The sequence below is a fragment of the Tachysurus vachellii genome, chromosome 8 (genome assembly GCF_030014155.1).
Source record: "Tachysurus vachellii isolate PV-2020 chromosome 8, HZAU_Pvac_v1, whole genome shotgun sequence".
Taxonomy (NCBI): Eukaryota; Metazoa; Chordata; class Actinopteri; order Siluriformes; family Bagridae; genus Tachysurus; species Tachysurus vachellii.
This window is the reverse complement of record NC_083467.1, coordinates 7,246,367-7,263,866: the sequence shown is the minus strand read 5'-3', so window position 1 is coordinate 7,263,866 and position 17,500 is coordinate 7,246,367. Positions and strand designations below refer to the sequence as shown.

Genomic DNA, 17,500 nt, shown 5'->3' with positions numbered 1-17,500 from the left:
CCTGTGCAGCTGATGGAAACGGCATGTAATCAAACGATTGCTATCCGGCTCCAGAGTCACAGACTGATGTTGAAAACTATCAACCGCGCCTGTCATGAGGTCATAAGCATGGGACCACTAATGCTGCAGTGTGAAGCCAAGGCAGGATGAAGTCATCACCCAGAGACAGTGAGAACGAGAGAAACAGACTGAATCAAAGGGCTTTTGTTGTGGTGTGTGTGTGTGTGTGTGTGTGTGTGTACAAGTCAGTGCACGTACATCTCTGTAGCCATGAGGTATGGTCCCAGACACCTCACCGAAGTCTGTCAGACACCCGGCAGGACAGAACTTACTGTAGAAAAGAGAGAAAAAACAAGCACATTATTGTGTGTGTGTGTGTGTGTGTGTGTGTGTGTGTTTATTATATATATACAAATATGTCACAAAGTGTACCTGAACTCAGCTTCAGTAAAGTCGTTTCCTTTCTCCAAACAGGAGATCAGATCTGCAGAGAGAAAGAAAACATCCAGCGTATTTAATGACCTAAAAACAGTTGCCAAATGTTATTAATAATCCCCAGTAACAGCAGTGGACTAACTGGTTACTTCTGTCCTGACATACATAAGATACACATCAGCTGCTTATTTTACTTTCAAATGTGAATCCGTGTTGTTGTAATGCTGGGATTAACCTCTAGACATGGCTATTCAGCTTAAATCTGGATTTGTAGTGATGTAATGAAGAAAAATAAAAAAAGAAGAGAAATAGAGATTTGTAAATAAAGAAAGAGTGTGTCCCAAATTGCATACTTGATCACTACTCTACATCAATGTCCAATATAAACAGAGTTGAGACTGAACAAGTAGTGCAAGTCAACCCTCACGGCTTCCCTTACGCAGCGGAAGAGGGGCGGGGCTACCAGGCAAGATGGCCGACGACACGCCGGCGGGAACGGAACGACGCGGGAATGTCTTTTAGCCCAAATTATGATTTATTTTTCAACATTTGAAAAAGATTCGTCATCACGTTACGTTGCCTTTGACGTCGTTCGGCATCTGCTGGGAGACGGCTTAAACTAGTGTCCCGCTTGAAGACGTACAATCCTTGTAAAACTCACACACCAGGCGTTAGAGTACATGGAGCATAGTGTAAATCCCTAGTGTACTGTACATCGCTTGGGACGCGGCTACAGTACATAACCATAATCTCTAAACCATGATGATGATGATGATGATGATGATGACGACTCAGTGTACTGCTTCTTTTCTATCTTCCATGGTAGAAATGTTTTGAATGAGGAAATACTGTGTGCAGCATTACTGTGTGCAGCATTACTGTGTGCAGCATTACTGTGTGCAGCATTACTGTGTGCAGCATTACTGTGTGCAGCATTACTGCTCCTGCCCCTTAGAACCTAATTGCAGACTTAAATATTGTGGATATCAGGCAATCTGTACAAACCATTACACTGACTCAATGTGCTGTTCCGTAGAAACGAGCTTGGCTCGTTGTACACGTGCACGAGCACGCACATTTATTAGGCACTAATGTCTGTAAATAACGTCGAGACTATATCATTTCTACAAGCTCAAACCGTTTTTCTGTACACACTGTGACTCTGAAATGTGAGAGAATCCGCTAAATCTGGCAACGCTCCATGCTGAGCTCTCTGGGCTGCTCATTAATTCTCTCTCCTACAGATAGAACAGTGTTCAGTGTGTTGCTGTGGTGATGTTATTGATCCCTGTGTGGTGTGTTTGTGTTTGTGTGCGTGTGTGTGTGTGTGTGTGTATGGTTTCTAGCCTTCAGATGTTACTTATGAATGCCATATATCTCCCCTCTCAATGTAATGGAGTAATGTGGATCAGCTGTGTGTTGGGTTTCATCAATCAATAATAACAGCCACAAAAGTGTGTGTGTGTGTGTGTGTGTGTGTGTGTGTGTGTGTGTGTGTGTGTGTGTGTGTGTGTGTGAGAGAGAGAGAGAGAGAGAGAGACAGGAAGGCGAGATGTATCTTGTGGTAGAGTGTGGTGTAATATAGTCCATTACTCAAACGCACAGCCTGGCACTGTCTGCTCCTGTCATCCTGAGTCATCTGAAAGAGGATCTCTCTCTCTCTCTCTCTCCCTCCATCCCCCTCTCTCTCCATCCCTCTATCCCTCCATCTCTCGCTCCCTCCTCCCTCCCTCTCCCCCTCTCCCTCCCCTCTCTTTCTCTCTCTCCCTCCCTCCCTCCTTCTTTCCCTCTCTCCCTCCCTCTTTCCCTCTCTCCCTCCCTCCCTCTCTCCCTCCCTCTCTCTATATCTCCCTTTGTTTGCTGGTAAATAAACTAGTAGGCTCCCTACAAGGCCACATGGGAAAAGAAGCTTTATCACAATTAGAAAGCAAAACAAAAGCTGTGGATGTACCAAGCTGCTCTGTGATGTGTGTGTGTGTGTGTGTGTGTGTGTGTGTGTGTGTGTGTGTTACCCTTTTGACAAATACGTCTATATATCGCCGTGACATGAGCTGCATCAAAATTTGTGTACACGAGGAATAAATACACTTTGGGATGTGCGAGCAAAGTAAACAGTCATCAGTGTAGGAACTGGTGTGATTGGTGCAAATTCTTCCGTATCGACTTCCATTATTAGGACAAAACAAAACAAAACAAAACAAAACAAAACAAAACAAAACAAAACAAAACAAAACAAAACAAAACAAAACAAAACAAAACAAAAGAACAACTGGAATCTCAGAACATTTGGCCACATCCTTTATAAAATATCACTTCGCTGAAAAGTTGTACAAAGAGCAACATCGACACGTACAGCTTCACCTCTGACTCACAAAGCCCTGTTGCTGCAGACACGTGACACGTGACCTTTGTTGACTAACAGCATGTTTTTAATCCGCTGATTTTTAGACTTCAGCTATTTGGCACGTCCACCGTGCAAATCCCTGTGTGGGAGCCGTTACTATAGAAACCATAGGAACCGGTACATTACTAGGAACCTGTGATTTACGTGTCAGAGCTTCTGTTATAGAAAAGAATTAAGGCTTAAAGTGTTTTAAAGCTTCCTCGAGTGTTTTGTGTTTTTTTTAGCTCCAGTGTGTGTGGTAGTGTGTCACAGTCATTTCAACACATTTCCTCGAGTAAAGACTGGAAACAAAAAAAGCTGTTTGCTTGAAATAGCAGGAAAGGAAAATCTAGAACCTTTAAAACACCTTATCAAGTAAACAGAGAACGGAACCCTTTCGCTGTAACAGAGGTTTGGAGACAGCAGATATGACAGAAGGTCTAATATTGGTTCTAATATATCCTACGTTACAAAAACTCAACATTAGTGTTTACTGATGGCCCCAAAAACTGCCCCAGGATGTCCGGTAACGTGAATTGGGAGTTCTTTATCAATACAATTTGTCCATTTATCAGTGCTCTAAACTGCTTATCTTAATTATATGGAGTCTATCCCAGGAGACTTGGGGAACAGACATGTGCTGTAGACTGATTGGCATCTCCACGTTGTCCTTAGTGTGTGAATGTGTGTGTGTCTATATAATCATCCATCCATTCATTTCACTCTACACAGGGTCACAAGCAGCCTAGAGCTTGTTCCAGAGGACTCGGGGCACAGAGCAGGGGACAGTCTCACATACACACTCACACACACACACACACACACTCACAGGCACTCTCTCTCTCACACAGGCACTCTCTCTCACACACAGGCACTCTCTCTCACACACAGGCACTCTCTCTCACACACAGGCACTCTCGCACTCTCACTCTCACACACACGCGCACTCTCACACACGCGCACTCTCACACACGCGCACTCTCACACACGCGCACTCTCACACACGCGCACTCTCACACACGCGCACTCTCACACACGCGCACTCTCACACACGCACACACACCTATTTAGAGATGCCAATCCGCGGTCCTCATTCTGTCCTTATTCTGGTTTGTCTTTGTGGTGCATGGTGGGAGTTTAGCTCCCACGCGCTGACCATTGGTCCACAATCGACCCCTGACTCCTTTTACTTTACGTGTGTTCACACATCACAGAGTGTTTGTTACTCAGCATTGTCTAATAGATAAGAATGTGATTTGAGACACAGCCATTCCTCTCACTCCAGACTAGACTATTTGGACAGGCACTGACGATACACAGACACGGGGATGATGCACAGATGCTCATATTCCCGCTGCTCGGTGTCGTGTTCGCTTCCAAACAGACTCGACCTCCAGGTCCTACACTGCACACTGCAACCTCCAGATATGACATCACTTCCTTTCAGTGTACGAGCACATTTACTAAATCTTTTTCCAAAGTGATATATCGATGCAGGCACTCCCTGTCTCTGGAGAGAGAGAGAATGAGATTTTATTCCTCTTTCTTCCAGAATCTCCCTCTCTTCTCCTACACACACACACACACACACACACTTTACTGCCTGTGTCTGCACTAATGCAATCGTGACTTCTGTTCAAGAGTCAGAAAGAAATTCACTCTCCCTTTTTCTCTCCCTTAATCAGTTGCATATGAGGCCCCTCCCTCTCATCTGTACAAACACACAGAGACATCGCCATGGCAACTCCTACGACAACCTTGTGCGAGGTGCAGTCTCGAGCGGACACACAACCTCACAGGCGCACTCTATCTGTCTCTCTTTCTCACATACACACACACGCGCACACGCACACAAACACACTCTCTCTCACACACACACATGCACACAAACACACTCTCTCTTTCTCTCTCACACACACACACACTCGTACACACATGCACACAAACTCTTATTGTCTCTCTCCCAAACACACACACACTATTTCATATACACACATATATGAACAGACATGAAGACACGCATCTAACTCTCACATACACATACTGTATATGCACACACATGCACACAAACACCTCCCTCCCTCTCTCCCTCCCTCGCTCCCTCTCTCTCCCTCTCACACACACACACGCACAGAAACACACACGCACAGAAACACACACGCACAGAAACACACACGCACACTTTCTGTCTCTCTCTCTCTCTCTCCCTCAAAGAAACGCACACTCTCGCACACTCTCGCACACTCTCACTCGCACATATTAAGTCGTGTTACAGTTAACGATCCACACAGACTCTCTCCATCATCTCAGCTCACAGCATGAACAGAGCAGATCACTAACAGCACGTTTGTCCACGCTGGACATGCTGTCATTTAATAACATCAAAGGAAAAATGATATACAGTCCTCCATTTATTTGATTACTAAACTTCACTTGTTTTTGTCATTGTCCATTTAATCTAATGGGATTAAAGCTGCGTTGGAGTCGAAAGTTGCTTGTACAGCCAGTAAAAACACCCCTCGGTGTGCGATTTTAACCCCCGACTCCGAGTCGAATCAGCATGAGTTTGTCACATTGCAGGCTTTAAAGCAGTTCATATTCAGAAACAACACTCAGTTAAACACATCACTGTTGTCCTGGAGTTAACGGCGAACCTTGTCCGAGTTCACTGAACTTCTTCATGTCATTAAACTGGATTATTCTCACAGCAGAACAGAAGTATAAAAAGCAGCAATCAGCAAAACTGCACAAAAACAAACATTCAGTCTCTTTATAATTGTGGAAGTTGTGGACAACAATATTGGGGTCAGAGCATGTTACAGCTCCAACTGGACCAGAGAGGGTAAGGGCCTTATTCAGGGGCCCAATAGTGGCAGCTTGGTTGTGCTCTCACACACGCTCATACTCTCACACACACTTTTTACACACACATTCCTTCTGCCTGTCTCTCTCTCTCTCTTGCGCACACACACACACACACACACACACACACCCCTTCTGCCTGTCTCTCTCTCTCACTCTCTCTTACACACACACACTCCTTCTGCCTGTCTCTCTCTCTCTATCTCACACACAGACACACACACTCCTTCTGTCTCTCTCTCTCTCTCTCTCTCTCTCTCTCTCACACACACACACACTGCTTCTGCCTGTCTCTCTCTCTTACACACACACACTTCTTTTGCCGGTCTCTCTCTCTCTTACACACACACACACACACACACACTCCTTTTGCCTGTCTCTCTCTCTCTTACTTACACACACACACACACACACACACACACACACACACACACACACACACACACACACACACACACACACACACACACACACACACACACACACACACACACACACACACACACACACACACACACACACACACACTCTCCTTCTGGCCTCTCTCTCTCTCTCTCTCTCTTACACACACACACACTCTCTCTCTCATACACACAAATATGCACACACATGCACAGAAACACACACACTCTTTCTGTCTCTCTCTCTCTCAGACACACACATACTGTATGCGCACACACACGTGCACACAGACTCACGTGCTCAGAGGGTTAAGGGCCTTGTTCAGGGGCCCAACAGTGGCAGCCTGGTGGTGCTGGGGCTTGAATCCTGACCTTAAACAAGTCATTGTACCGTATGTATATCCAGACGCTGCTGGATTAAACTTTAAATACCAAGAGAAAGTGTGAGGTTTGTGTATTTTTATGACTTTTATAACTCAGGTTACTCAACAGCCCGCCCACAAACCTCTGAAAACGTGGGATGGCTTTTAAAATCTTTTCAAACTGTCTGCTCCTGGGCGAAAAAGGCGTCTAAAACTGTCTAACAAGGCAGACTGGCTCTGTTATATCCTTCACAGAACCCCAGGAGTGATGCAGCGTGATGCAGCTGGTGCATGTGTATGTGTGTGTGTGTGTGTGTGTGTGTGTGTGAGTCAGAGCTGTGTAAAGCGTGTTCACCTGGCTGCTGGCTGCTGGTGTAGGAGAGGAAGAAGCCGCGCCTGAAGCTGCGTGGGCCGCTCATAAACTGCACCGTGACCTGATGTCCTGACGACTTCACCTCCCTCGGACCGCTCACGTCTCCGCCACAGAGCTTCACTGCACACACAGGGAGTGAGAGAAGTACTGAAGAGAAATAAAGTTCTGTTCATATCTGCGTTTATTCCCACATCAGCTTCGTAGCTTATTTCATGGCAGATTTAACCGTTTAAACTAAAATCAGCATAAGAAATGAAAACATGTTTGACCAGAAGAACAAAATGGTATGAATGCGATGTGAATGTTTCTCTGGGTCCATCTTACAACATGACATTAAAAATTGGGCAAATCAACGGTACGTTTTATAAACAAAATTGTGCATTAATATTGACATTTTAATGCTTCCTCACCTTTCAATAAATGCCCATGGGGCAATCTGTACATTTTGTTCCGTCTTTTCTACCAATTCTAATTGTATATAACTAAATTCCTTACTTACCTTAGTTTACCTCTTGTTTTATGTATATTGTATATTTATATGTCTGAACATATGCTGTATATTATCTTGGTTACTCTTGTACATACAATGAACATAATATACACATTTGCACAACATTATACAAAACATACATATATACTGTATATATGTACTTTGTCTATACAACTGCCACGTTTTCCTATTTTGCACCTACGACCTGCTATAACTTTATTTATTGTTGTACATATACTGACATTTATCTGCACTTGTACCTTTACTGACAATAAAATTGTATCTCTCCACCTGACTCTTCACCGGACTCACTCTCCAACCGACTCACTCCCCACCCGACTCTCCAACCGACTCACTCCCCACCCGACTCTCCAACCGACTCACTCCCCACCCGACTCTCCAACCGACTCACTCTCCCCATCCGACTCACTCCCTCTCCACATCCGACTCCCCAACCGACTCACTCCCCACCCGACTCTCCAACCGACTCCCTCTCCCCATCCGACTCCCTCCCTCTCCCCATCCGACTCCCTCTCCCCATCCGACTCCCTCCCTCTCCCCATCCGACTCCCTCCCTCTCCCCATCCGACTCCCATCCGACTCCCTCCCTCTCCCCATCCGACTCCCTCCCTCTCCCCATCCGACTCCCATCCGACTCCCTCCCTCTCCCCATCCGACTCCCATCCGACTCCCTCCCTCTCCCCATCCGACTCCCATCCGACTCCCTCCCCCCATCCGACTCCCATCCGACTCCCTCCCTCTCCCCATCCGACTCCCATCCGACTCCCTCCCTCTCCCCATCCGACTCCCTCCCTCTCCCCATCCGACTCCCTCCCTCTCCCCATCCGACTCCCTCCCTCTCCCCATCCAACTCCCTCCCTCTCCCCATCCGACTCTCTACCCAGACACTGAGACGTGCATTTAGCGTCACCATGGACGCACTAATCCTGGTGTTATGTGCTTTATGAGGATCTGGATCCAATCTGCTGGTTAAGTGCTCCAGGATAAAGCAGAGTATGTGATGAGGATTATGATTCACTGCAAGCTAAAAACAACGGAACGGCATCGTAGCTTTTTATAACGCTTTAAAAAGAGAACTTGGCAAAACGACGTCGACAGATCGGGATCCGGATCAACAAAGACGCCATGAGTCCTTTTACTTTAAACAGATATTCTAATCCACTCCGCTGGCATTTGGACGTCTCTAATCCGATCGATCTGAACAATTTCTCAAGCAAATCCACTTTGCTAGCTTAAGTTTACCAGACGGTTTGGTTGTGTTTGTGTTCAGCACTGAATTTTCTTTTTAACATCACCGTCCACATTAAACTCATCATTGACGTTAACTGATTGAGTTTTTAACAATAGTATTGGTTGGTGAGCTTCTTTCCAATGCTAGCTTCTTGCTAGCATCCCTTCCTACGTAGCTTACAGTTGTGACAAAAGCTACCTTCTTTAACGAGGAAGCAAAGTGTCACAAGGGGTTTGTTTCCAGGAGGAACGTTAGAAAAAAGTTGATGGCAATCAGATGGGGAACTTTGTGGGTGTGATGTCTGAGATTAGAAGAAGCAGTCTTTCTTTTTTGTCACATATACATTACAGCAGCGTGGAATTCTTTCTTCTTATATATATCCCAGCTTTGGAATTTGGGGTTAGAGTGCATGGGCAGCTATAATGCAGCACCCCCCGGAGCAGAAAAGGTTAAGGGCCTTGCTCAAGGGCCCAACAGTGGCAGCTTGGCAGTGCTGGGGCTTGAACCCCCTACTTGGACTACAGCTGCCCATTACAACACTGCCCAAGATCACGTCCCCTAATCATTAACCAATTAACCATTAAACCAATTCGCTAGCTAGTCTATTTAAATGATCTTCATTGTTGCTACCAATTATTAAAATGTTTTGATTATAATTCAAAACATCTTTTCAAATCTGTTCTATTGGACTAAGCCTGAAGCTTACTGGCTTCCTGTTGATTCCTAAAAGCCATGTGATCCTCGACCCTGCACAGGCTCATCGATGCTACATTCACACATATAATACAGCATTTTTTTCTCTAGATCCCCAATGTATCGCTGTACCATGAAGTCGGCAGTAGGCGTTCTTACTTTTGGTTGCCATAGTAACAATGTTTAGAGGTGGGTGGGGCTTCTAGCATTTCACTTCTGACAACGAAACAGTTTTCTTGGCGCTAAAATGAAAGATTCCGGAGATGAAGGAGAAGCAGTGTGTGATCCATGTGCCTGGTAGTGTCACCGGTGTGGACACGCCATCGTCTAGTGTCAGTCGTGCCGCAGGAAGGCGGCGACTCTTTCTGAAAATGAATGATCGCCGGTCGCTGGTTTGTGGCTGCGAGTCTCTGTATGTGTGATTCAGTCTTCCTGGAGTCATGAGAATGTCTGTGAACTCCGCCGACACGTGAACACGGCTGTGGAGGAAGTGTGAAATGTGTTAAAAGAGAAAAGCCCTCGTCTCACCTATCTCTGTCCTGCCTGCTCCGATACCATCAAACAGCCGGAGGTAGGACACCTGGCAGTTGTGTGTATCGATGTCGAGGTCTGCCACACGCAGAAGGAGTGTGTCCACGGTGCTCCCGCTAATCTCCCACTCACACACCGAGTGCGCGGGGTAAAAGAGAGGGTAGCCCAGAGACGCCAGGCTGCCGCTTCCTGCGCCCAGCACCGTGTGCCCACAGCCATCGCCTGCAACACACACACACACACACACACACACACCGTAACATCATCAGTTACAACTGGTAACATCAACAAAATAGACTTCATCTTAAAACTAGAATGAATTTCCTGGTTACACAATGACACTATTTGACCATATAAGGGAGATGATTTATAATCACGCTATCCGCTGTCACCCAGATGAGCATGGCTTCCCTTTTCATTCTGCTTCCTCTCAAGGTTTCTTCCTCACATCAGCTGAGGGAGTTTTTCCTCACCTCTGGCTTGCGCATTAGGGATAAATTTACTTCTTGAATTTCTATATTTCTGCTTTGTGATGTTGTCCGTTGTTAAGGGGACATAGGCCCCTTTTCCACCGAGGCAGTTTGAGTGCTGGTTCGGAGCCTAATTTAGAACCAGTTCTTTCTTTTTCGACAGCCAAAGCACCGGCTCTGAACCAGGAAAAGTGGTTCTTAAGTAGCACCAAAACGTTGCTGGTCTAGACTCAAGAACCGCTTGTGTCAGAGGCTGTGGGCGGAGCTACTGTTAGATAATGTACCTTAAGTATACTAATGTTTAATACACTTTTACTTTACCGCAATATGATCGATTATCAGCAGACATGATAGTAGGGAGCTACATGCTAAGGCTAATTTGTTTTCTGTGTTAATGATAAAACAATGTTATGTACTTTCTCGATTACAACCTCTGTTTATACAGATTACATGGAGCTGCACGTACACGTTGGATTCGCCGATGCCAATGTAGGTTCACAAAGCCATGAGCATTAAACAGTAAAGCAACATCCGCCATTGTTGATGAGTTTGTGTTTGCCGATGCTGCGCTAAAGTTGCTGGGAAACGTGACACGTATAGGCTACTGTGACGTCAGACTCGGCTCTGTGACGGCTCTCTAACCGATGGAAAGGTAAACCGGTTCTTAGAAGGTTCCCCAGTGGAACCAAGTTTGAACCAGCACCCGGTTCTTTTTGGTGGAAAAGGGGACATAGAAGCCTTTGTTATCACCACATATACACAGTTTATTACAGCAAAATGAAATTCTTTTCTTCATGTATCCTAACTTTGAAGGTTGGGGTCAAAGCACAGGGGCAGCTAGGATACAGTGCCCCCCTGGAGCAGAGAGGATCAAGTGCCTTGCTCAAGCACCCAACAGTGGCAGCTTGGCACCGCTGGGGCTTGAACCTCGACATTCTGATCAACAAACCAGAGCATTAACCGCTTGAGACTCTCGAATCAGATCGAATCAGCCCGATCTAACGAGATCCCACGGAACAAACGATGATCTGTATCTGACACCAGGAGGTATTTAGTTGTCGTGTTGTCCAAACCTTAAGACACCTTATGTAGCTTAAAAACAAATCCAGAAGAACAGCATTTACAACACCAACATTAATAATATAACGGTGTTTGCTTACAAGCCGCTGATCCTTGAACACGGCCAAATAAACCAGAGTCTCGAGAAGGAAACAAACAAAAACAACGGTTTAAGTGCGTTAATTAATTGCATGCGATGTTTCCATCGTCCTCTGGACAAATCTAGAAAAGCCTGCATTCGAAGGACCTTCGACTTGACATGATCGATTTTATAAAAGGCTGTAAGAGAATACAGGGATGAATAAATCATAACTGTGTTGTTTTTTCCCAAGCTGCTATTTTGCTCAGCCAGAAACCCAGTGAATGAAGTGGATTCGAGTGTGTAAGTGCAAACTAAGAGAAGCGGACTTGTTCAGTCCTCCATTTCCCAGAGAGAGAAATGACTCCATAATCCTCTCTGGATAATGTCTCTGATGTAGCATGCCACACTCATGCCCTTGAGTCTTCGGTTAATATTCTGGCTAGGAGCCGTGGCGTTCTTTCTTCACGACGTCTTTACTTTCGTGTTCGCACCTCCCTCTGTGTGTGTGTGTGTGTGTGTGTGTGTGTGAGAATCACTGTCTATCATCCGTGAAGGCTAATTAATCCGTTTAGTAAAAATAGTGGTACTGACGGCAAGATTGTGTCCTTGCTCGCTGTGTGGTGTGCTGCAGGCTTTGGGGTTCAGGAAGAAGTAGAGCGTGCAAGTCGCACCGCCAATAAATGTAAGAAGCGACTGGAGCGCGTTTATGTCGCTGGTTACAAATGGGCTGGTTACATTTGACCACATTGAACATTGTGTACTTATTGTAATTATCTGTCTACTGGGGAACACACACACACTCACACACACACACACACCTCACTTATGTCTTATGGGGGGGGAGTGTAATGGAGAGAGAGAGAGAGAGAGAGAGAGAGAGAGAGAGAGAGAGAGAGAGTGTAATGGGGAGAGAGAGAGAGAGAGAGAGAGAGAGAGAGAGAGAGAGTGTAACGGAGAGAGAGAGTAATGGAGAGAGAGAGACAGACAGAGAGTAATGGAGAGAGAGAGTAATGGAGAGAGAGAGAGAGAGAGAAAGAGTAATGGAGAGCGAGAGACAGAGAGAGAGAGAAAGCGAGAGAGAGAGAAAGAGAGAGAGTAATAGAGAGAGAAAGAGACAGACAGAGAGAGAGTAATGGAGAGAGAGAGAGAGAGAGAGAGAGAGAGAGAGAGAGAGAGTAATGGAGAGAGAGAGAGAGAGTAATGGAGAGCGAGAGACAGAGAGAGAGAGCGAGAGAGAGAGAGAGAGAGAAATGGAGAGAGAGCGTAATGGAGAGAGAGAGAGTAATGGAGAGCGAGAAACAGAGAGAGAGAGCGAGAGAGAGAGAAAGAGAGAGAGAGTAATAGAGAGAGAAAGAGACAGAGAGAGAGAGAGTAATGGAGAGAGAGAGACAGACAGACAGAGAGAGAGAGAGAGAGAGAGAGAGAGAGAGAGAGAGAGAGAGAGAGAGAGAGAGAGAGAGAGACACACACACACACACACACACACAGACAGACAGACAGACAGAGACAGAGAGTGAGAGCGATGGAGAGCGAGAGAGAGAGAGAGAGATAGAGAGATAGAGAGAGTGTAATGGAGAGAGAGAGACAGACAGACAGAGAGAGAGAGAGAGAGCGAGAGAGAGAGAGAGATAGAGACTCACACACTCAGACAGACAGAGACAGAGAGTGAGAGCGATGGAGAGAGAGAGAGAGACGGAGAGAGAGATAGAGAGATAGAGAGAGTGTAATGGAGAGAGAGAGACAGACAGACAGACAGAGAGAGAGAGCGAGAGAGAGTGAGAGAGAATAATAGGAATAAAGCAGTTGAAATTAGGATCTCTACCTCTACAGTTCTAACTGTGATAAGACTTGGAGAAGAGCTCATGTAGATGTAGCAGATTTAACCCACATGTTTTGGTCTAAACTGTTTATTGGTGCTCTGTATTGAGACACAGTATACACGTCTGTGCCGTATAGCTGAACCCGGTGTGCTCAGTGTTCTGTGAACTCCTTACTGTCTGGCAGGCAGCTTGTGCCGGAAATCTGCAAACCCACATCACATAAAGCAGCAGACCGGCTTCAGGGTTCGATGTTAAACTTACATCTGGGAAAGTTTCATTATTTAATTAGGTTCTGCCATCGTTTTCTGACGTCTGGCAACCCGTATTATTATTATTCTACCATATGATCTTGCCCTGGGGAGTAATGGGATTTAACGGGGTTGTTAAGCGTAAAATTCCCAGTACACTTCCGTACACGGAGGTCTACATTATTTACCTATTTATCTTTTCAAGCATTGGTGCTTCAAGCAGATACTGCTGGGCCCTTAAGCGAGGCCCTTAACCCTCTCAGCTCCAGGTGTGCTGTATCATAGCTGACCCTGTGCGCTGACCCTGTGCTCTGACCCCAACCTCCAAACTTAGGATACATACAGAAAGAATTTCACTGTGCTGTAATGTAGATGTGACAAAAACACACACTTCTTCTTCTACAAGTGGAAGGCTCATGTTGTTCTTTAGCAGTGGAGCGACTTCCCCAAATCCTTGATCTTTTCTATTTAATGATGGATTTATTTATTTATTCTACACTTTTTTTATATTGCTTTTTGTTGGTCTGGGCTTGTTAATAGATTAACAGTGTATCATCTAAAGCCCTATTCGGACGGGATTTTACGTGGTTTTACGCGGTTTACGTGATTTTCACGCGGTTTTACGTGGGGACGTGGGGGTAAAGTAATTATTACCAGAGCTTCTCTGTGATTTTAGTTCCGTCCGAATGTGCCATCTCGGTGATCATTACGGACAATGTCAGTAAAGATTACGCCGACTTTTACCTTCTGTAAAAAGGTCCGGAAAAATTACCTCAGGTAATACTAATCCCGTCCGAATATACCCGCTGTAAATATGTACGGTAAAATTTCGCCATTTCCTGTTTAAAAGTAGTTTTTGGCGCGTTTTGCAAGCATGGAGGCGCTTGAAGAAGCATTCGGTTGCGTTGTAGGTGGTGGGCCAACTCTGTGGCAAACCTCCAGTGTTTACCGCATACCATTTAAAGCAAAAAGAGCGTGATAACAGGAAGCAACGTCATACGCAACGTCATGACAACAAGGAGGTTACTGTGGTGTGTAAAGCGAGTTACCCCTCCAACTTCTGCTAGTTTTACTGAGATGTCTTGTCCCGTGCGAATTGGCCAATTAATATTACAGACATCCTGAGTTAAAATTGTATTACTCCACGTCCCCACGTAAAACTAATCCCGTCCGAATAGGGCTTTACTGTGTATAATTAACACTGTGATTATACAACCTGATATAAACTCAATACGCAGGAATATCTCATCTCTGCCAAGGATAAGAGCAGTTCAACTAAATTCCACATACTTCACTTGCGCCGTTACTCTTAAAGCAAGGTTCGTTTAGATTTTATACACGGCTGAGAAGAAGGAAACGATGATACGCGCTGTTACTCTGACAAAGACTTCAGAGGCGCTGAAGAATCCCGTAAACGTTTGCGTTTGTTTAATTAGCCGGCGTTGCTTTTAGCATAGAACGGTGTCGCGTCAAGCTTGAATAATAAGGTAGGAATACATAAATGTGTCATTTCAGCTGATCGGTTTGAATCGGAACGTTGTGTGGTTGTAATTTACTCGGATTTACACGCCTCGGAAGCGTGAAACACGTCACGGATTTCTGCCTTTGTAATCTACGTCTTTAAGTCACAGAAAAGGTTTTTTATTGTGGATAAACACATGATCACACGTTACAGCATCATCAGGATTTGATGCTTGGAGAAGGACAAACAATGTGTGTGTGTGTGTGCGTGTGTGTGTGTGTGTGTATACACTAAATAACAATCTCGTTATGTTTTCCTTTTCCATTATGGACGTCCGGTGGAAACATGATGCAAAAAGAAGCCGCGTGATAATCGGAGCATTGTGCTGCTAATGTAGGAGGTGAGAGATTAGGCGGAGAAAGCCTGGTTTATATTGGTGTCTGTTTGAAAGCGCAGCACCTGGCAACCTTCTTGCTGGTTATTTGATTCGTTTAAGTTTGTAAAATTGCTCGTGACATCAGTGAAGCTCTGTTTACGTACAGCTGAGGGTGGACAAAAGATGAGAAACTCCACACGCTTCGCATTATAAAGTGATAATCCTCAGGATGACATCATTTTTTGAAATAATATAAAGCATCTAAACATCTAGATTTCTATTCGCTCGGTTATTTGAATGTGAATGGTTATCTGTAGTGGAGTGTCATAGGAGCGTTATAAAGCCTTTATAGAGGCGGTCTTTAAATCAAGTGAATTACTGAATCGTCTGGAGAAACCGTCTTGTTTTTCCTTTGACTTGCAGAAATCCAACCCGAAGAAGGCAGATGATGAGCGCTGGAGTGAAACATTACATGGATAATAAGAGCACTTGATCGTGTCATGAGGCTTTAAGCTCTGTAGAGTCTCCTATCAAATGTTAGTGTCTTTCTACTGTGAGGCATCTAGTCAGCAGTGCAGCGTGAGAACATGTTAAATGGCTCTTGTTTTGGTTTTATTCCTCACACACAGACACACACACACACACACACACACACACACACACACACACACACACACACGGCTACAGCTGATTGCACAGCCTATCATGCATTTACACAATCTTCCCTTGCTGTTGCGTAACCCGTACTGGACAACCTCCAGACCCCCAAAGCAAAAAGCACACACACACCCCTCGTTCTCCCCCATCTCTCTCTCTTTAGCTCACACACTTTACCTCTTACACACGTCTTTTCTCACCTCTCACTTGTCTCTCACACACACACACACACACACACCCCTAATCTCTTGCTCAATACACAGACACATCTTACCTCTCTCTCCATCACACTACACACCCCTCCTCTCTCTCCCCCTCTCAGACACATGTATCTCACCTCTCTCTTTACCCCACTCTCTCTCACACACACACACACACACACACACACTCTCTACCCCTCTCACCCACACACAATACCTCACCTATCTCTTTGACACACACACAAGGCTACAGCTGATTGCACAGCCTATCATGCGTTTACACACATAATCTTCCCTTGCTGTTGCGTAACCCGTACTGGACAACCTCCAGACCCCCAAAGCAAAAACATCCTCCACCCCACCCCATCTCCAGGTTCTCTGCATATCATAGCACACACACACACACACACACACCCCTCTCTCTCCTTCGCTCTCACACCCCCCCATCTCCACACACGTCTCACCTCTCTCTGACACACACCCTTAATCTCACCTCTCTCTCTCTCTCACACACACACCCTTAATCTCACCTCTCTCTCACACACACACACCCTTAATCTCACCTCTCTCACAGACACACACACACCCTTAATCTCACCTCTCTCACACACACCCTTAATCTCACCTCTCTGATACACACACCCCTCAACGCTCTCATTTTTATTCACAGACACAATATACATCTTACCTCTCACACACACACCTCACCTCTCTCCCTCTCTGACACACACACACACCTCACCTCTCTCTTCATCCCACTCTCTCACCCACACACACCTCACCTCTCACTCTCTCTGACACACACACACACACACACCTCACCTCTCTCTTCATCCCACTCTCTCACCCACACACACCTCACCTCTCACTCTCTCTGACACACACACACACACACACACCTCACCTCTCTCTTCATCCCACTCTCTCACCCACACACACCTCACCTCTCACTCTCTCTGACACACACACACACCTCACCTCTCCCTCTCTCTCACACACACACACACACACCTCACCTCTCTCTCCCTCCCTCTGACACACACACACACACCTCACCTCTCTCTCCCTCTCTCTGACACACACACACACACCTCACCTCTCTCTTCACCCCACTCTCTCACCCACACACACCTCACCTCTCTCTTTTACACACGCTTTACTGTTTGTCCACAAACCGCCCCGTAACCAAACCCTAGTTATGACATGCTGTATATCCAAAACTTCATCCTTCCCACTACGCAGTGCTCTACACGAGTTTAGCGTTTGAATCGTCGGGGCTAAGAGAATTCCTGGATGGAGGATGGCGACACAAAAAGAATATCACTCATACTTTTTTGCCAATAC

General features: G+C 45.6%; 1 protein-coding gene across 2 annotated transcripts in view; it reads right to left on the bottom strand.

The window, feature by feature from the left end:
- dcbld2 (discoidin, CUB and LCCL domain containing 2) overlaps nt 1–17,500 on the bottom strand; it is a 32,469-nt gene that overhangs the window by 13,817 nt on the left and 1,152 nt on the right. For both annotated transcript variants that reach the window (XM_060876001.1, XM_060876002.1), the window contains exons 2-5: nt 9,780–10,004; nt 6,799–6,936; nt 433–484; nt 259–331 (exon numbers count right to left, since the gene is read on the bottom strand). In XM_060876001.1, the coding sequence (XP_060731984.1) occupies nt 259–331; nt 433–484; nt 6,799–6,936; nt 9,780–10,004 (488 nt within the window). The remainder of the gene's footprint in view (nt 1–258; nt 332–432; nt 485–6,798; nt 6,937–9,779; nt 10,005–17,500) is intronic.